Source organism: Belonocnema kinseyi, chromosome 1, assembly GCF_010883055.1.
Source record: "Belonocnema kinseyi isolate 2016_QV_RU_SX_M_011 chromosome 1, B_treatae_v1, whole genome shotgun sequence".
Taxonomy (NCBI): Eukaryota; Metazoa; Arthropoda; class Insecta; order Hymenoptera; family Cynipidae; genus Belonocnema; species Belonocnema kinseyi.
In genome coordinates this window covers 99,810,868-99,832,998 of record NC_046657.1, presented here as the reverse complement: position 1 = coordinate 99,832,998, position 22,131 = coordinate 99,810,868, and the positions used below count along the sequence as shown (strand labels likewise).

The 22,131-nt window shown below is 37.1% G+C and overlaps 1 protein-coding gene across 21 annotated transcripts in view; it reads left to right on the top strand.

Moving 5' to 3' along the window:
• The window catches only part of LOC117174841 (ephrin type-B receptor 1-B), a 159,903-nt gene that overhangs the window by 62,921 nt on the left and 74,851 nt on the right, over positions 1–22,131 (top strand). For all 21 annotated transcript variants that reach the window (XM_033364372.1, XM_033364364.1, XM_033364250.1 and 18 more), the window contains exons 2-3: positions 1,587–1,948; positions 20,587–20,666. In XM_033364372.1, coding sequence (XP_033220263.1) covers positions 1,867–1,948; positions 20,587–20,666 — 162 coding nt within the window. In that variant the 5' untranslated portion in view covers positions 1,587–1,866. The remainder of the gene's footprint in view (positions 1–1,586; positions 1,949–20,586; positions 20,667–22,131) is intronic.

Genomic DNA, 22,131 nt, shown 5'->3' with positions numbered 1-22,131 from the left:
GTACTCAGTCGTATATACTGCGCAATATTATGCATTATAATTCGAAACCGTTCAGACGGCCCTAGTTGTTTACGTTGCGAGGGTAACTATTTAGTAACAAGGCTAGTGCGAGGCAACCCTCGAAACTATTATTATTTATGGGACTTTGAGTGTATATTTTATATAGGAGTTTGTTCCTAATTCTTTTGTTTCTCATTGCAGTAAACTCCCATAATTCGGCCAATTTTTTATATTCTTGTAACTGAATTCCCAATTAAAAGATTGGAAATTCCAATAAAACATGTTTGAATTTTCATTTCCAAATTTAATTAAAATTTCAATAACGTTGTATGCATAAAACAATCCTTTAGGAGTTAATTCCAATCCTGTAAGAGTTTATCTCGTACTAACGTAACCTGATCCACTTTGAATAATTTTCAATCCAGTAGTAATCAATTCAGTACCAATCAATATCAATACAGTATCGATCTATCCCAATCCACCCTCAATAAATTCCAATGAATTATCAATCAATTACAATCCAGTATTTACTGATAAATCACATTCCCCTACCAGTACCATGAAATCCCGATACACTTACTTTTAACTTCAATTCAGTACTGACCAATCACAATCGATCCCCAATAAATCCCATTATATTAACAATGAATCCCAAACCAGTACTGGTTATTCCCAATCCCTTGTTGATGAGTCCTAAACCGCAGTAAAAAGCAATTCCAATTCGGTAACGCTTATTCTCCAAACAGTCCCATTCCCAATACAATATTATCAGTCAGTCAGTCAGTCATTTAATTTGGATTCATTGGAATTACATCGGGACTTCTTGATGCTGTATTAATTTTTGTTTGATTGAAATTGCTGGAAATAGGTTATTGACAATGAGTGAAATGTTACTTATTCTGTAATACAAACACTTTTTAAAGTTGGCAACAGTGCACCATGTAAAGCCAGCAGTCGCGATAAAATAGGACTTTAGGAGAAAAATAATAATAACAACGCTTTACTGTAAAACTTTATGGTCTCACATGTTGGGATTATGTTTCATAGTTAATACAGAATGCTCGATACATGCTTGTGATTGGTTGACGTGGGGTTAGAATTGATTGGCGCGGATATGGGCGATACCTTTTATTCTGGATAGTGATACATTCATAATTTGGGATTGTTTGTGAAAAGGTATAAGATTCGTAATCCTTTTACAATATTGGGCCTAAATGATACGTCATTGGGGATGATTAGTACAGGATGAAGAGTCATTAGTATTGGAATGGGATTGATTGAAACAAATTGCTAACGATTGTAGAAAGTTTACATCAATGCCAAGGACATCTAACAGTAGTGTGAAATATGATGAGTATTTAGAAAAGATTGAAAGGGATAGCGGAGTATAAGATTATATAAGGAATAACAGGGATTGAAGAAGATTGGAGGGGATTGAAATATTAAAAATAGATTCCTTTCTTTTCCACTCTTATAAAGCAACCATAAGTCCCTCAAATATGACTAGATTCCTCTATACAATTTTTGATGACAAATTGAATCCTCATACAACAGAAAATCTAACCTGCAAATCTCTTTTGTTTCAGGATCTCAACGACTCATGAAGTAAGGAGCTAAGAAGAAAGGGTGATTAGTGTGATGTGGTGTGATAGTGTTTGTTGGTGAAATTGAAAAATGAGGCATCCTCATTGATAACGCGTTTCTTTGACGGGGTGGTAGATGCGTGCACGCGTCAAGAGGACGTGTGTTCGCCGTCGTCGTGGCCCAGGACGAGGGAGCGAGCTCGAACTCGATCTCGGAAGGGGGCTAAGTTAGAGGGATGAGGAGGAGAGAGTGAGAAGCCTCGCGATCGAGAGGACCGGCAATATGGCGCGCATAGGTCTCTTTTTCACCACCTGTGTCGCCCTTATTTTACTACATTCTCCACGAGGGACCCGAGCAGAACAAGGTAAGCTTCTTATTTACTATCCATAAAAAATAATTTGAAAAACTCGAAAATTGGCCAATTTCTAGCCATAATACTCAAGACAATTGTCCTGGTCTACTGACTAGCTTAGTTCTTTACACTGTGATGTGTGGCATCCGATCCCGGGTTCAATTCCCGGTTGGGAATTTTGTTCTTGTTATTTTTTCATCTTGCTTTCTATTAATTGATAAAAAATATCACTTCGTGAGTATTTAATTTGCATTTTAAATTTAAATTTGGAAGTTATTCACATTAGTGACTAGTTTGGAGATTATGGAGGAGAAAATGGCAAGTTAAGACGATTAGAGAAATTACAGGAGGGACCCGCCTTAATCGTCGATTCGGCCCACCATATTTATTCGGATCCCGAACAAGGCCCCGTTTTCCATATTTTAAAGGGGAAAAAATCGAGCCTCGAGGTTCGCATTACGTACCAAGTTATGCGCTGCACCCTTCAACCCTCTTGAATACTGTTTCCGAGATCCTGATAATTTCCTAATGCGGGCAATCTTCGAAATTGCGGGTTCGCCCGGAATTAAAAGCCCATTGGTGCAACGCGTTTGAGGCGAAAAAAAAGGAAAAGTTGGAAGTTCTTTGGCTTGCTTCAAAAGTTTCAGTTTGTATGAAAATTGTAATTGCAAGTGATGAAAGAGCGTTTCATGACAAAGTACTGCAAATAAGCTTAAAGCTAAATTACACTGGCTTTTATTTCAATTCTTGCGTACTTTTCATCTTCCATTTGCGCGAAGTAGAGCGCATTACTCGATACTTGAAGAAACTCGAATTCTCGAATGCGGAAAGGGCACTTTCTTTGATTGCTCATGCTCAATTCTTCCTCCTATCTATCGTCCTCGTATGAAAACGTTTTGAAATTCAAATTTTAAATGAAATTAAAAAGTACATTTTCAGATTTATGGTATAAGGGAGCTCGAGAAAATGTAAACTTCAGATCCAGCTGTAGTGAATTATCATTTCAGCAGTTCTTAGTGCTATTCAGAAAAGAAAAAATGGAGCAAAATAATGTGGACTGTAGAATGAGTACTTTTTGTTTAACTATGTATAGATTATTCACTTGTTCAAGTATTTACTATTATTCCATCTTCGAAAACCTTTAATTAAAAATTTCGAAATATAAAATTTTGCTGCAACAGATCTCAAAAAATGTAACATCATGATTCACCAAGAAAAATTAATTTTCAAAAAATCTTGTGTCTGATGACCTCGAGCCGAAATCCGTCGGTGTGGTGCGACCGAATTCCCTGCTCGCTGGCAGACCAGGCGTAAACTCGATTGCCTCTACCACGGGACAGAGCCGCTCTTTCCGTCTCTAACTCTCTCTCTCTCTCTGTCTTGGATGTCCCTCTCGCTCACCTCCGGTGAGTAAGAAACGCGGCAACGCCGCAGGAATGCCCGGCCAGCCCACCGCGTGCATACCTGTACAACCTACTCTGGTCCAGAGCTGGAAGCCTCGCAGCATCCCGTCCGTCTGACAAGGAGAGTCAAAGCTTGCCCTCTCGCGGTTTGAGAAATGGAAAGAGAAAGAGAGACGGCGATAAGATGGTTGGTCTGGTCTGGTGGCAGCGAGTAGTGGTGGTATTGTGGAAGGAGGGGGTTGGAAAGTGGTAGAGCGACCGTGGAGCGAATGGATAGAGAAAGAGGAAGAGATAAGGACCGGTGCGTGCCGAAGCGTCTGCGTCCAAGTGAGACGGAACCGGTGACTTAGCCTCTTAGAGTAAGAAGAGGGCAGGGGGGGATAAGAGTGCGTGTGCAGAGTCCGAGTCTCGTGTGCGTGCAAGAAAGGAATGGCGTACGGGAGCAGGCTGCGTTTCTTGATCCTCTCTCCTTATCCTCTTTCTCTCACTTACATTCTATCTTTCTCGTCTACCTGGTATTGCAGGTAAAAGATCACGAATGTAGGCTACTCTCATTGATAGACTCGGATCAGCAACTCTTCCAAGTCAAGGTTCTTTAAAACTATGTACTTTGAATTTTGTAAATTAAAGAGAATGATTAAGAAAAATAATACAATTATCAAGAAATAGGTTTCGTGTGTTCCCTCGGGCGACATATTCTGTTAAATACTTCAAGAATTTTGTGGTCGTTTTGGAATTTTCGAGAAATATAAAGAATTTAGGGTTTTAGAATAAAAGTACATAGTCGGGTGGCTGAGGCGGTTAGATTGGTTAGAGGTTATAAGTGCAAGATGGAGTAGAAGCTCCTGATTGGTGTAGAGTGTAGACTGTAGAGTGTATGCTGTAGAGTGATATGCAGGGTTCGAGTCCCGGAAGAATGATTTTTTTTCTTAATTTTTTTCTACTTTTCTAGAATGGAATGAGAGCTCAACATGATTTAATTAGTAATGTTCTTACCCGATAAAAATAAAAATACAGAAATTGTATAGGCTGAAGATCTATGAATTGAAAATATACCTGCAAGGTTTAAATTGCTGACCTTTGCTCCTGGAATTGAATTTTTAAAGATACTTCTTCATCTCCTCAATGAGGTTCAATTTTTTCAACTTCCTCCGTAATTTCATCCTCAGGTACATTGTATCTTTTGGTGTGTAATTTACGATCTCAAGGTTTTTAAATTCGATTTTAGACCGCCAAGGGAAATCACACAAAAGTTACTCGATACTTTTTTTGTTTGACTCCACACGCTACGAATAAAGCAAATTGCGGTAAAAGTTCAGAGAAAGGATCTTTAATTCTTTACCGCAATTATTTTGTCAAGTAAAAATCATTACACAAAAGCTCCGTCGCTGTTTGAAAAAATTTTAAGTATGGTCTGAAGTAAAAGGATAAGGACTGAAATTGCTGCAAAAAACAGTCAAATTAAAAAAAAACTTATATCTATAATTCAGAATTTTAAAAGCCTTTAATGGTGTAAATTAAAAATCTTAAACTTATTTAATCCAAAAATTAGTCATTTGAATAATTTGGAGTGAAAAATTAGTTTTTTTTTCAGACTGACATTGAGAAGAATTTAAAAAATTGCTCTAGAATTTGAGGTGAGTCATTGGAATTGGGTCTAATAGGAGAAAATTTATTTCCACTGGAACTTAAAGAGTTAAGTGTTTTAACGGTGTAATAGCCGTAATCCTAGACAGACAAGGAATAAGAGTAGCCATTAATTCTTTCAGTCCCAAGCAATCGCCGCCACATCCATAAAACTAAAATCTCTTGGCAGCGCATCGTTGTAAAATGAACCAAGATAATTCCAGGTCGAACTATCACTAAAGAAACCATTATTTATTTGATTTTATAACACGAGATTGTGGCACTTTTAACTATTTTTACACCGTTTTATACTAACAATTTAAATGTAAAATAAAAAGTTCAAATAATATTTAAAATGAATTAAATATTAATCAGGTATCATTTTTTTGAATAATAAACCTAAAAAACATTTCAACTGAAGACCGATATTTCAAGCAGTTTTTTTTAGTACGAGATCCACGGATGGAGGTCAAGATTTTTTTTCGCCTTTGGCTGGAAGGCTTTCAACAAATTTCCCCAAATACTGACCGGATTAAGAAGTAGAAAAGTGCTTTGAAGCTCGTAGAAAAAATGCACCTCCCACTTTACCCGGAAAAATAAACGAGACTCCGAACTAAGTGAGTCCTTTGTAAACAAAATTTGAATAAAGAACAAGAGGTGACTTCCTGTTCCGATTATTAAAAAGTATATACACATTTAAATTGGATTTTTAGTCCGAAAATTGCAATTCTGTATTGATAATTTATTTTGAAATCTAGGTACATTGGTGCCGCGATTTACCGGAAGTTTCGGGGGTACCCTTAATGGGCTTGGTAAATCGGAGTTCTCCGAACCGTTCTTCTTCTCCTTCTTCTTGCTTGTGGATTCTTATATAGTGCCGAACCGTGAACTGCACAACTCCGCAGACCTTGCAGGAGCATCCCTCTCTCTCTCTCTCACTTGGACCACCTTGTCCGGTATATCAGGTTCCGGTAAAGCGCGGTCCCATTGTAGTAGGCTATCGAAGCAAATATGTCTTCCGGGTGGCGAGTTGCGGTTTGTCGACGATGGTTCGATTCCCTCTGCTGAAACATTTTCTTCAAGTCTCAAAATTAATTTTTATCTTGGGTTTTTTTTTTTATTTGGAGGTAGAAGTTCTTTGGGACACATACAAATATTTGACATTCAAATTAGATGCATCTTTTTTGTTACTCAATTCGAAACGCGTTAAAAGATTTCGTTTAGATAACTTTAAAGTCCGCTCGCGGTTGCATATTTTTATCGCAGACTTGGGCCGAGACCCGTGGGTATAGTCATAGTTATCGTATGCACACGTACGATATAAGTGGCCTTAGGGCTTAGGCATAACCGAGCGCAACACCCTGGAATGCCTACTTTTACTTTTCCCGTTTCCAAGTAACTCGGACCGAGGCTCGGGTGCGTTCTCCGTGACCGTGATGCGGATTCTACACTTGGGATAGGCTCAGGCTTCCGGGATTTCGAATTTAAATTTGCAAATCTCCGCTAAGTCGAACTGGATACCGTTATTTATTAAATTACTGTTATTTTAATTTTCATTAAAACTTTATTAATCGTCGAATTATGCAGCGTATTAGACCCAGTTCCACCTCATTTGTTCTGGTTATGACGTTACTTTCAAACAGTATTTTAAACATTAACTTCCCAATCATTTCGTTAAATTTTCATGAAATAAATTCGAAGCGATCCAATTAATCAATCTAAGTGTTATTTGCCTCAAGTAAATCTACTTTAAAAAATACTATTAAAACGAATCTTTATTCATACGAAATAAATATTTTCCTCGAGCGATGACTTTTGATCTTCAAAATGAATCCGATAAATTGATTGCCGACGTTCGACGAAGATTAATGACCAGTACCGACAACGAATTCTAGAAGTTAAGATTTTCGATCCTAGAAGAATTTTAACCATAAAAAAATTCGATTTTGAAGCTAACACAATTATTTATGATGCAGGTAAGGGGTGGTTTCTAGTCGTAGAGTTGCGGTAGATTTGAGTAGAAATATTTAAAACTCGATTTGAGGTTTTTCTATTCCGGTTTCCCACAATTTTTGTAAGGGGAGGGAACCAAAGATTCTCAGGTACGGTTGATCATCAATGCGGCGCTTGGTGAAAAAAGGGCCCGATTTACTACGCCCTCGGATTTTTCTTTTTTTCTCATCCTTCTCTTTCGCCACGGCCCTGCGGACTTGCAGCTTCCGCTTTCTTTTGAGTTCGTCCTTCTCGCTTATTAGGCATTTCAGGTTGTGACGTCAACTGGTGGCGAGATGCCCACACACAAAAGGCCAAACATTAGTACTTTTAAAAAATAAAACATAATCCAAAACAAACTACTTATGGTGAAAAATCATTTTTTACGTAGATATTACAAAAATAAAGTTCCGTCCCATACATTTAGTGCTAATCTTTGGCCCTCAGTGTCCGACCGTATTGGACCCCCTTAATCTTAATTTTAATAAATTTTCCCAATATTTAATTATTACTCATTATTCAAATACAACAAGAATCAAGTTTACAATAAATATTTTACTATCTCTAACGTTTAAATGGGTTGTAAACGTATACAAAGCCGATAAAAATGAGAAAACCCTCCTCGCGAATGAAACGCGCAAGGGTTGCCGGCCGCACTTCAAACGTCTATTTCTCCGGAACTTAAGACAAAAAAGTCTTTATTCAATACTTTTTCACGCTTCATACTATGTATCTGATGAATAGGCAAAGGGAAAAAGTTGTTAAGGGCGAAAAAAGAGCTTACCTTCTCCCTCTTTTTCGGAATTAAGATCGCCCGTAGACCAATTATGGTAATGCTTGGTCCGCGTGCTAATGCTTGATTAGCCTCCGCGTGCTTAATCTCGGAGAGCGTGTTTCTTTACTTTCTTCAGCGAGACTAGGCCCTCGGAAAGGCACTGTTAACGGTGGCTCGCCTTTGTGGCTGCCTTCGCTTCCATTTCACGCTCAGGTGACTATTGTATTATTTACTTGCTGCTGACCGAAAGGATGCGGGTTATGCATTTGACGCATATACCCCAGATTGCCAAGTTTTTTATCATATGCCTATTAAGTTGCTCGGGATCGTGCGAGACAGTCAGAAGGGCGTATCTTTTATTTTTCTAACGCCACCCTTCTTCCCTTCATTTTTTTTTTACCAAAATCTTATTCATTCACTTTTCAGCTTCTCTAATCATTTCCTTATTTTCCATCAATTCTAACTTTCTCCTTTTTAGCATTAGCTTCTTTTTCCTTTTAAAACTTTCAAAAAATTAAGTTGTGTATTTCCGACTTTTTTTAACATCAACATTACAACTATTGAACCTTATACCTCTCTTTTTTACCTATTTAAAGTTTTGTTTACCTTATTTATCATATTTTGTTACCTCTTCTTCTGTTTTATGTATTTTCCAGTTACTTTTCCTTATTTTTAACTTTCTATCTATTTCCTCAGTTTCTCCCTTTTCAGATTGTTTCTTTCCTTATTTTCAAACTTCCTTACATTCTGTATTTTAAAATTTTATTTATATTATTTGTGATTTGCTGAAATCTCATTTTCAGCATTTTCTATTGTTGTAACTTTGTTTTCGATGTCTCCTAATTTTTTTCCCCCCTTATTTATTTATACGTTATGAGTATACCTGTCCCTAATTCTTTTGCATTGTATACCTAATTGACGCCTTCGTTTTCCTCATGTTCCATTCTTCTTTTTTTACCTTTTCCAAAATCATTTCCCTGATTTCCTATTCTTTTCACTCTAATTTCCTTCATATCGTTAGTTTTCTTATTTTTCATCCTATCTGGCCCTATTTTGCCTATTTTCAATCTGTCTTATAATTTTTTCCGTTTTCCATCTTTCTAACTCTTTTTGCCACTTGAAACACTGTTAAACATAAATTGAGACGTTCCCAAATTCAATGGAAACAAGAGGAGAATCACCGTTAGCCTTATTGGGTAGCTGGTGATTGTGTTGTAATAAGATTTCATTTTTATCCACTTTATCTGCACTAAACGCCATTAAAACGTCCTAGAAACATTTCAGTAATTCCGAGTGGTCACGACCTCTTCCACGATCATAAAACCAGATGACTGCATGGCCGCTCCTCATAATCCGTTTGACGTGCTCCTTGCAACTTTTCATACAATGTCTTTCTCCATAACGTACAAAAAAAAAATCCCTCTAAATAACAACAACACAAATTCTTTAATTAACCAGAAATGCGTTTCGAACCCCAAATTAATCACTGAGCATGACTAAAAACCCTATATTTAGCGAATTATACTAAAAATGCAAAATCTGGTGCTTAACCTTCCCTTAGAAATATAACCTCAAGGATAAACGGAAACTAAAACTAAAATGAACAAAACGACCAAAATTATCGGCGTCGTTTATCGCATCTAGGCACAAATTTCGAGCGAAATCACCCCAAAAAACAGAACCAAGTTTATTTTTGCTGGTCTCTAATGGGCTATTAGAGCGATCAAGCCAGGGGGGCGTTTCAAAACACCACCTTCTTAGAATCCTCGGGGAAGATGCCGGAAGCGATGAGCGATGAAGGACGCGGAATATCGCGTGAAGAATGAAAATAGCTTTTCGGGTGAGAGATGAAAAAAAAATGAGTAAAAGAAAATGGCTCAAAGAGTAATACATCCGCCTGGGTATTGGTGTTCTGACGCTTCCTCCTCCCTCTTTTCTCTCCCTTTTCTCGCTTCACGGACGCCCTCCACCCTTCAAAACCCTCAGGTTTACCGTGTCTCTAGACTTTAGACTACGTTCCCCACCCCTAAATTCACCCCCACACTTCTCAATTCAGGGCTTTTCTTCGATTTTCCACGTTAAGTCTCACGAAGCGTTGCGACGAGGGCGTGAGTGTCGACTGGTTACATTTTCGAGCAGACTATTATACTCCCCTCTCTTACTTTACCCATATTCCGACACAGACGCACTTCTCTTACTTGCTTTCTTTGATTCTTTTCGCAGTTGCCCTCCCCTTTTTCGTTACGGAAACCGTCTGTTAATGGAAAATACATTAACCCCTTGGCTCGCGAGTCATTTTCAGAAGTGGAAATAATGGCCTTGGACGAGAGAATCTAAAAGTAAAGCGATTTTTAAAGTCGAGCTTATTTTTTGTTTGCAGAGTCTTTGTTGATGAAAAATAATTCGAAAACTGACATATGCGTGCTTTTTTTATTCAAAATATAATCAGTAGTTTCCGAGATATTGATTTTTGAAGTTTGGGTTATATTTAGCTCTAGACCTTTCGCTCACGATAGCTATCGGAATCGCTCGGGGTTTGCATCCCGGAACTGGCATTTTTTCAGGCTTTTAATTTTGAGTTTTTAAGATCTTTTTTCAAATCTTCATCAAATTTGTCTAATGTCGAAATAAAATACTTTACAAAAAAAGTCTTTATAAAACCAGTTCATTTATCTAAAAGTCCTTTTAAAAAGAAAGTTTCGTGCCCTTTTAAAAGCATTTTAAAATGTCTCCATTTTCAAGGGTGACGGTCGTCCCTGGAAACCAAGTGCTCTAGGTTGAGAAGGCGCGAGGGGAAAGGGGGCTCTTTATCTGAGAAAGAGGGAATTTAAGACACGCTTTCACCCCGATAGGCCGCGTTATCGTCGGGCTCGACTACCTGTATTATTAATGGAGCCTAGCGAGACACAACCAGACGAGAAACAGCCTCAGGTTATCTCGCCTCGTAAAATTCTATTGGTCATGAAGTTTTCTAACGCTCGACTCATACGCCACGATATCTCATTCTTTCCTTCTTTACGACAACTCTTTCAACGAATAGAATAAAATAAACTACTTAAAAAATCATTAGGTACGTCTTTTTCCTGCTTTCAAAACGTCCATTACTTTCCGAGATATCAAACTTTAAAGTGCGCTCCTCAGGCGTGCGTATCTTCCTTCGATCAGTCATCGACCCTCCAGGGTTCGAAATCCGGTTCCAAAACCATTTGTTTCACTTTTTTATCGCGATTTTCTCTATTGTTATTGCATACTTTACTTTTGTCTTTATTTCATTACAAAAATAATAATTTAATAAAATAAGATATTAGAGAAATTAAAACCAATTAAATTTAAAAGAAAAAAGGACGAGGAAGATCTCGTGCTTGACCTGCTCTGCAGGGACTCCTGCGACCGGAGGATGTTCGGCCCACGCCGCTGAGGCTGCCTCGGAATTACCATTTACATATCGTTATTATGTTTGTGCATAATGTATGTACACATGTTAAATCGATTATTTAAACAATATGGGCCCCATGTGCGCAGCCCCTGGAGCCAGGGATTTTTTAATCCCCCTCTCCTTTTACTCTTTCGTTCGGCTTAATATGTAGATCTTGAATTTCAATTGTGCTTATCAAGTGCAACCCCCCTCTTTTGTTCACCCCCGCCCCCTCCTTCACACTGTTGCAATTATTATTCCTCCAACCTTCGCTATCTTCGCTCCCCGTTTGTCGTGCGACAGACAGAGGCAACGAGCGAAGGTGGGTGGATAAGTATAAGAACAAGATATATCAATCACCCGTTGGTGCCGAGGCAAGTCATCGAAATATTTATTTGCTATTTCGCCCGGCGGCTGGAATCGAATTCAGTGACTCGGGGAGAATATCTTATTGAATAATTACGAATTATTTATATTTTGTCTTTGAATTTACCAATTAAAGACCAATTTTAAAATATCCGACACATGACTTTCCATTTTCAAAAATAAGCACTATTTTTCAAAATATTTAGCATGGAAATTTGCAGTCCCTTTAGGCAGGTCTCAATCCCTATCAGCTGGACCCTCTCGGGCTTGAGTCCCCTTCTCGTAAGGCTTTTTTTTCCAATTTTCTTCGCCTATTTTATATTTTTTCACTATTTTTCTTCAACGACCCTGTCTTAAATCAATTGAATCACCTCGTTCATAATTTTCAAATTAAATTTCCAGAAACATATGGCTTTAATTAAACATAAAAAATCGAGTACGCAAGATCCATAAATTAGTAAAAATGTAAGCTGTGTATAAACCGGTAGAGAAGAAGTAATTTGTACCATCGATCGTGATCGTGTATCATATTTTTTCTCCCTTTTTTTTGTCTCTTGGTTAAGGGAATTTACAACTTCCGTGGGTTTTTGGCTTCTGCGAGTCTCGAAAGTCGCTTATTTTATGGAAACGTATTATAGATATATTTCTCGGGGCTCGTTATGCTCGCGACACCCTCAAATAAAGTTTCTCGTCGCCTCTTCTCGCTCCAATCTCCAGTAGGATCTATCGTTTGGGACGGCTCCTCGGGATGTCGTTGAACCCCAGAGGAGAGGGCCACGCACCCACACCCCAATAATTCGGACGTTCTCCCGAATCCCGTGGAGTTGGTTCCGTGAGAATGAAGCACTGACGTTAATTACGAGCACCTGAAACTCCCCAGGCCTCTCGAGAATTTTTCTCGTTTCTTCTCACTTGTAACGACACCTGCCTTCTGAAAATCTTTGAATTAAATTAATTACATTTTTAAATTCATTATAAAGCAGCAATGATTAAATTGTTAAAATCTTGAGTTAAAATCATACCAGAGGATATATTTTTAACAAAAAACAAGAATAAAGCAGAGAAAAAAATGTGTTTTTCTCTTATTCTCAATGCACAGTGGACGTAATCGCAAAAACCTATTAAGAAATCAACATTCGTTGGATTTGTATGAAACTTTATATAAGGGGATTTTCTAGGGTGCTGATTATGAATTTGAAGTCACAATTAAAAAAAGAACAGAATGGCGGATCTAATATGATTGTCGATTATGCTCAAAAGGTATTGGATTTACTCGAAATGAGGCGCATGTGGGTTTTACATGTCGCTGATTACAAATCTGAAATTAAAACTTCAAAAAAAGAAAATGACGGTCACTGGATTTATTGATAGTTTTCTCAGAGATGGAAAATAATTGGCACTTGCGCATGCGTGACTTGTCAGAGTGGCGCGGGTTTATGCGAAATGCCGTGGCTTGGCCTCGCGAACCGCAGAAACAGAGAAAAAGGAGGAGGTGGGTAGGTAGGTAGGTAACGACCGGGACCACCTACGATCTTACGACGTCGTCGCCCTCGTCGCCAGGGATCTTCTACATTTCTGACTTTATTTCGACTCTAAAAATGTTGCCTCCGAGTCTCTTGTCTCGCCGTCGAAGCCCTTCTGAAGCGACGCCTTCGCACCGGCTTTAACTGCCTTCCAATTTGTCAGAGTGCCCCCCCCCCCAACCCCCAGAGAATCCACCACTACCTCTATCTCTACAATATTTGCATTCTTTCTCTCTTTCTCCATTTTCTTCTTCCTTTCTCTCTGCCTCTGTCTTTCTTTGTTTCTATCTCTATATATGTGTTCTCTCTTTTTCTTCCTTCTTGCTTCCTCCCTCTCGGGTTCCAACTCGAGAACCTGACACGAAGCTGCCAAGTGCCCTCGAGGCGTTAGATTTATGTTTGATTTACGCCCGAGCAAGCGCATAACTCTTTCCTTGGCTGCGTCAATGTCGAAAAGGTTCATCCGGACCAGTACGCAAGTTGGTGAGCAGCAAGTGTTGAGAAATTACCCAGAAAGGTGTAATTTGACGTTCGAAAAGGAAGACATCAGCCGAAATAATCACACATCGATTTGACGTTCAGAGGGCTTCTGCCTTTTTCTATCTCTATTTTGTGTTTTTCTAATCTCAAGCATCACTTTCCTTACTTTCGATTTCTCCTGACTTGATTACCCTATTTTTTTACATTTTCTATCATTGTATTCCTTATTTTTCATGTCTCCTAATGCTTCTTTTGCTTATTTTCCTGATTTTTTAGATATTCCTGGTAAATTTCATTACATGCTTGGATTCTTACCTTATATTGATTTATTTCCTTAATACTTATTTACCCTACTTGTTATCTTTTCTAATTTACTTGCTGTCTCCGAGTTCACCCTAATTTATTTTCTTTGCCCTTTTTCCCATATTTATTTTTCACGATATGCCTCCCAATCTCTACAAGCTCTACTTGCCCTACTTCTCACCTTCCCTAAGTCTCACTTTCCCTCTTTGATACGTCCCCTAATTTATTTCTCCTATTTTTCACCTTCCCTGTTTTTTATTTTGTGTAATATATTCCCTCAATTTTCTCTAAACTTCAGTTTTTAGCTATTTCCTTCTTTTTTTGCTTTTTGCTATTCTTATCAAATCTAGAAACCACATTGTAATTTTTCTACTCAAAAATTGTGCAGGAGATTAATAATCCGAATTAATAAATTATCCTAATAGCTTATCATAATAACTAATGGATGACATGAGAGGAAATAAATCAACCGTCATTTATGATAAGCGCTAATATGTCATCATAATTTAAAGATTGTTAATACCGATAACGGAAGACCAAACAAAGCAACAATCTCATCAATTCCTTATCAATGAATCTATTTCCATTTTTATAGATTTTCAAAGAAGACTTTATAAAGTTGTTTACAATCTTATTTTCAAACAAAAACAGAGAAAGTATATAATACAAAAAGACAAATCGATGCTTAAGAATTTTAATCTTGATGTTTAGGTGTTTGGGCTAATTGGTTATTATAGCTCATAACTTTCTAACGGAAAATGCCTGCTATTATACTAAGAATTCTGGCGTACTTGTCCTACTATTTTGATTAATAAAATAAAAAGTTTACCAACAATACTTGTTCCACGCAGGTATACTGGGAATACTAGAGTTGATGACTTGTTAGGGTTACTAGTATGAATATAGTAACAGGAAACACTCATGAAAATGAAATTCGCGACCACCCTGCATAAATATTGTTGTTTGTCATTTATTTGCCTTGTATTTCGATTTCTTTTTGGTCAGTTTTTCTTTCCGGACAATTATATTTTTAGTTAAACATATTTTGGTGATGAATAATCAACTGAAATCTCTTTTGATAGAAACCAAGGGAAACTTGAATATTTTTTGGTTAAAATGTAACTGTTTTGTTGAAAATTAGTCTTCTCTGTTTGAGCACTCAACTAATTTGTTTGATAAGTCACGCTTTTTTGTTGCATTCAATTTTTTTTATTTAGGGTTAAAATCTTTTGCTTGCTTGACATATCTATAATAATACATTATTCATTGAGAATTCATATCTTTTGGTTGAAAGTATAATTACTTGGTGGAGATATATATAATGCAATATTATTATGATTCTAACCATATTTTATTTAACAAATGTATACAAATGGCCGTGTTTTTCATGTCTGTAGATGCATATCTGACCTTAATTGCCGCCTCTTAAGGTCATAGGTATGTAATGACAGTAAAATCATTTTCAGTACGTTTTAAAGCAATGTTTTGCCAGCTCGGCGTTAAGCTTGCGCAAACACTAATTTTTATAAAAAATAAAATAACCCAAAATTTGGGACCACTGGCTCAAATCAGCCCTAAATGATCCCTTAATTATGAAATAGGTTACATCTCAATACCTTGATAGTGTTGTGCCAGCTTAACATACCTGTAAACAATGCTGTGTTAAAAATATTACAAGATTAAAATTCTGGTCATTAAATATTAATGGTCTAATGGTGTGACAGTCTCAATAGTCCTAATGGTATAAATAAAATAACTTGACCACTGGTATATTAGATTAGGAGTACTGCGGTTACCGCATTAGGATTACTAGGACGAGTAGTAAACTAGAAGTACTAAGAGAATTACTAGAGACACTATGACTACTAGAACAATATTTTAATGTACACCTTTCACAAATATATGAAGACGCTATTGATTTGGATTTAATTTGAAAATGAACAAGAGAAGATACACTTTGAACTAGAAATTCAAGGACCTGCTGTCTCGGGATCAGGCGACGGGGGTGGCTCTGTTGTCGGTTAGCTGACGGTGGCAGGGTGAAGTTTTGAGGTGGCGAACGTAGGAGGTGGGGGCGGGGTGGTCGCGTCCCGGTCGATACGAAACTCACACACGATGTAGGTACGTGCCGTCGCTTACGAACGTGCGTACACGTCCCAAGTACACGTGCATGCTCCCTTGTACAGGCCCTTACAAAATCATTTCCCACATTGTCAGTCTAGACTCTGCAGACTCACATATTCCCAAAAACCGATATAAAAAGAAATTGTTAAAAGATTGCGCAACTGGACCTGTAGTTCCACTATTTCCAGTTTGTCCATTTTGGCTCAATTTTTTTTTCAATAGCAACGTTCCATTTGAACATCATTTTCTATTCCTTTACTATTTGCTTCATTATTTTCAAAGATTTTAGAGCGTTTTCAACTTCGATGTTAATCTAATTAGAAGTGTGAATCGTTTGAAATATATACTTGTACACGTTTGCAAACGCTGCAGGTCTCGAGGCTCGTTAGCTTTCTCCACTCGTCTCACCTTCTCTCTATATCTTTCTTCCTTTAGGCAAATTTTCTTTCTCACTCACTCGATTTCCCGTGGCATAAGGTACAGTGCGTCGGGTCTCGAGGACCTGCTATCCGCCATTTTGAAAGGGAACGCTTGGCGCACTTTGCGATGAATTTTTTTCAGGGGTAACGTTACACGCCGGACACTGGGGCAACCGGGAGGTTATGTTGCATGATTCTCGACTCCCAACCAGCGTTGCCAGATTATCTTCATTTAGAGATTTAAATTGTGGGACGCTTTCCTTATATATCCTTATATATAACTGAAAATGCTTCTAATTGTATGTACCTATAGTTATTAAAAAATTATTAACCCAATCGGCCAATGCTAAGATCTGAGGATATAATTCCATATTAGATCAATTGGAGGTTGTTTCTATGACATCCCAATCAAGATTAATCCCCGTGTCGCGTGGAACCTAGTTATCGAAATCTGTTTCGACATTGCCTGATTAACATGCGGTTATAGACAGCGCGGACGTAGAACATCGATTCTCTCCGCCTCTTCCTAGCACAGACAGACAAGGGGCGGTAAACCTAGTCCATCAAAGTATAAAACTCACCCAAGATCCCATATCGCCGACTAAATAAGTGGGTAAACCTCTTCCAGTCATTCCTCATCAGAAAAGAAATTATATAAAGCCTTTCCTTTCTTGCAAGACAATCATTAGCATTACGGAAAAGACCTACATTGTCCGCGATCTGCGGTAGCAGTTTCGTATTTTGTGCATGCCGTTAACTTAACTGTTTTTCGTGGTCCAGCTCGCGAAAGGATCGGCAAAGAAGACGCCTATTTTAATTGCCGCCACCACCGTTACAGCGAAATTCCAGGTCGACCGTAATATCCCAAACTTGCTTTTGGTCCCTTCTTCTCGCAACAAAAACAGTGGGCATTTTTTCCCGGGCATTGTATTCGGCTCGAGTTGGGAAACACGTGGATGGTTAGTGAGACAGACACTTCGAGAATATGGGCAAAGTTCAAAAATGGTTATTTTATTTTAAAATTAAGGAACATCTTAGCAGCATATCCTAATCCTTCGCCAAGGTGCTAATTCCCCAAATATGAACTTCTTTGCCGGTTACAGGGCATTATGGCAGGTAATTTAATTCAGTGACTCGGATTTTTCTCTGAAATGTTCTAACGTGCAAATAAAAATTGTTTCATATATTTTATTACTCTAATTCTGACTTGGAACGGTGATTTTTCCAAAAGAATGACAATTCTGACTTGGAATAGTAAAATTTGTAAAAGAATTCTAAGTTGGGACAGGGGATTTTAGTAAAGAAATATAATTTTGAGTTTGAGACAGAGGATTTCCGTGGAGATTTAAATTTTTACTTTTGAACAGGGGTAGAACAGGAAATATCGTTAAAATAAAAAAAATCATCTTACAAGTCATAATTAATCTCAATTAAAAAAGTCTCGCTTGGGAATTTCGGAAAAAGGGAATTACTATTGGAATAGGGAATTTCGTAATAATTATAATTCTGTCTAGGAAAAAGTAATTTTTTACATAGAACTTGAAATTTCTAAAAATAATTTTAATTTTGATTTATTATAAAAAGGGAATTCACAAAAACAATCAAAATAAATATACTTCTTCAGGTTAACATAACAGTTATTAACATAACAGACCGGGAACAACCCGGTAATTAAAAATTATCTGTTGGTTAGACGGCCTGATTATCCCTACAAAAAGTTAGAGAACTCGTCTTCTTCTTCAGAATAACATAAAGCCCTCCCAATTTGTGTATCTTTCGAAGGGTTTTTCTAATTTATCTTCACACATATTCTATAATCGTTTGAAAAAAATGTGAATAAAAGAACATCCAGCCGAATTTGCCTATTATTTCGAAGCCAGGTTCATCCAATTTATCTTATACTTATTCTAATCCTTTACGAAAGTATTTGTTCTCCTTTAGAATAAATGAAAAACTAACCCAATATGATTACTCTTTTAACCAAATATTATAGGGTTTCTTCCAATTTATCTTTCTTACCTAATCCTTTACCAAAGATCTTACTTTCCGAGAGATGAACTCATTTTCTGGACACCTGGCATTATCTCCACAATACAATTTTCTTTCCACTCACAAAAGTCAGGAAACCATCCTTAAAACTCCTTTAGAAAGATTTCCCACTAACTTTTCTACACTTTTGTGCTCGCTGGCTTAATCCACCAAGGCAGGAAGCTTAATTTAAATTAAATTTTTGTCTGCACTCGCAACTCTTCGATCCAAAAGACAAGACTGGTCTCGAAGGCATTTGCCCTCTAGCTTTTTGGCTAGAAAAATTTCATTAGGTCTAATCTTTATGCATGTCAGAGTTCTTCCGTTTTGACGGGTGTCTTCTATTTTTCACGTGTGTCTTGATCTTTTATGTATATGTCCTAACTTGTAACATCTGCGTATGCAAGTGGGGAATGGTTTTGAACTTAGTAGCTGTGAGATTCTATATTCCTCGGAAGCGGAACTTAATAGAAAATAAAAGCGTCGTGGGAGTAGATTGTAGAACGATGTAGTGAGATCGCGGGATGAGGAATCAAGGGGGAGGTACGAAGCCATCGGAGGAGTGAGTTAGGGCCGACAGGCACCACTATGCATATCGTCACACCCTGCGACACGCTCCAAATTTGAAATTTAAATTCGGTACGTCTCACGGGACCTGTATATATATACACAAATCTATACATATGGAGAGAGAGAGAGAGAGAGAGAGAGAGAGACAAATACACGCACCAGGTTCGGATCGCTATCGGCCCGGTCGTTTTCACGAGAGCAACCGGTCCGTTAAGTCGTTTCCGCTCCTCTGTAAACACGCTCGGGAATATTAATTCGAGTAGAAAATAAGCCTAGGTTCTGGGTCCTAGGTCCTAGGACATTTCTCATTCCCAGCATCACGATTTTTCTCCAGTATTTCAATTACAATGTATTTCATCCCAAAACCTGGGATTTGCTAGGGTTTCTAAAACGAGATATATTGCGAAGTTATATTCATAATTTAGGGTTGCTACAGAGTCAGGGAATTTTCGATAAACTGAAGTTGAATTTAATTTGATTATTTTGTTGAAAATTCATTTAAAAATGTTAAGTAATTCTTTTTTGGTTGAAAATTTAACTGTTTCGTTTAAAAGCCGTCTTTTTGGGTTGAAAAATTCATCCATTTTTGTAGAAAATGCATCTTTCTTTGTTAAAAATAAGAACTGTTTGATTCAAAATTAATTTGTTTTCGTTAAGGATTCAACTATTTTGCTGAAAAATCGCCTTTTTCGTTGAATTCAACTGTTTTTGGTTGATATGGTTTAAAACCCAATTTTCTAAACTCAGAATGTAACTATTTAATTTTTGCTTGAAAATCTTTCTTTTTTTATCAAGTTTTTTTCTTATAAATTCACATTTTTTATTCAAAATTCTACCATTTTGCAGGAAGTTTGTCTTATGTTTTGAAAAATTAACCATTACGGATGCGTTATTTTTCTTTATTTACTGAAAAATCTTTTCTGGTTGAAAATTCAACTCTTGTTAAAAATTCCTCTTTTTTATTTGAAACAAGTTTTAGTCTGTTTGGGTTGATGATACAACTAATTTGTGGAAAATTCATATTTTTTGGTTTAATTCATCTGCTTTTGTTGAAGAATTAACTCTATTTTTAAACATAAACTGTACACTTTTTGTTCCGATTTTTTTTTCTTTTTGGATTGACGATTTATTATTTTGGTTGTAGATTAATTGTTTTTAAGGGAATTTTAATTCTTCCATTTCTTATTTAAAACTCGTATTTTTAGTTGAAAATTCTACTATTTGGTTGAAAATTTGTGTATTTTACGTATGTCTTACGTAATTTTTGAATGATCCCTTATAAAATTCTTTATGACAATTGTCACTAAAAGTATTTTAAATAAATTTAGAAACACCTTTTTTGCATTCACAATATTAATCTCCTAGGTATAAGGTTGCTTTATGCCTAAAATGAAAATTCAGAAAGGTTAGGGAAGATGAAAAATTGGCCAGAGGGAAGTCAAGGAATTTCGAAATTGTGATTTTGTACCAACCCTTTAATTAATAAAAGATATTTACCGACTAGGGTCGATTAAAGGGCTAGTGTCATTAAATCGGTCTCTCGCTGCGACGAGGTTCTTAATATTTTGCACCTCTCATTAAAAGTCATTTTTATCTACAAGATTGTCCTTTATTTTCTGATTACAGTCGTTCTCTTGGACACAACAACGGAAGAGAGCCTCGAATGGACACGTTATCCCTACGGACCACAAGCAAGCACACCAGGCGTAAGTATCCTTATTTTACGTAATAAATTCTCTAAATTATTATATTATGTGAAAGAACAAGAGGCATTTTTGTTTGTTGGAAAGCCCACACAAGAATGAAGTTAAAACTTATATTCTTCATTAAGAACACTTCTTTTTTTGTTTGAATCCAAGAACTGTCTAAATTATCCTCTTTACAAGTTTATTGTTATAATTTCTTTACTCAAACATTCATTTGAAGAAACTTGTCACATTTAAAAAAATCAGCCATTTTGAATTTCGCAATTCCAATCATAAAGCATTTTTCCATCCAATGGTTTCGGGTTGATTAATTTGAATCGGAATCAATATGAACCAATCTAGGGGACCAACATTGTAAAAACTTTAGTGATCCCAATAAAAATCCGTACTCGGGGCTGATTACGTAATTGAAGTTTAAATTACGAAAGTCAAAATCGGAATCCAATATGGTGTACCGAAAATTTCTAAAGTAAACGAATTGCAATTGATTTCTGATCAAATTCACGAGGTTTGAGATAAAGTTTTCAAAATGATTCTCTCTCACTACTTTCTTTGGATGGCTGCAGGAAAATAATTGGAGGGGGGGGGGGGGCACGGATGATCGAGTTTTTTAAAGAAAAGTACGAGTTCTCTGTATGGTCAGTGTGCGATGATGGTGCAAAAAATATAAGGATTTGCAACGGTACAAGCGAACCAGTCCCGAGCACGTTGCATTAAATCATAAAACTCGCTCGTGAGTCGCATTCTCGATGTTGGGGCACTCCAGAGCCGATGAGAGTCGCAGCTCCCAGGTACTCATGAACCACTCAAAATTTCGTTGCACTTCCTGAAAAATTGTTCTCTCGGGATAAATTTTTCCACCATGGAAAAACGTACGAAAAACGTGTATGTACTTTTTTTTAAGCCCCTAATGACTCGAATTGTGCCTTTCTCGCAAGTGGTGTTTGCACTTATAGTGCTGGAAACTCAAACTACGAAAAACAAATAAACAGTATAAACAAAAGAATTTTACCTGGAAGTCAACATTATTCCCTTGAGGGATTTCAGTCACTGCTTCATATTTTTTTCGAGGTCGTTAAACTCCAACTTCTCATCTTGATTCTCCGAGGGGAAAAGGGTGGATCGGATCTGTATGTTCAAAGACTGAGGTGCGAATTGACTTTAAAGAAACAGAGAATCACTTTTTTTAGTTTTGTTCGCCTTTCTCCTTAGTTTCTCTGAAATAGAGTAGAAGTTTATTTTTAAAAAAATTAAGCTTCTGTTCCTTTGGCTTCCTTAATTCAGATTCTCAAATGGCTATTTGGGAAAGGTGGAGGGCGTGTTTAACACCTCAGGAAAAATCAACAGACTCTTCTTTTTATTTCAAACTTGAGTCCGATTAGCGATGGTTCACTAACTATCGAATTTCGAAAGCCAGAAGAAAAACGAGGCACGCAATATTAAAGCCCCCCCCCCTCTTCCTTTG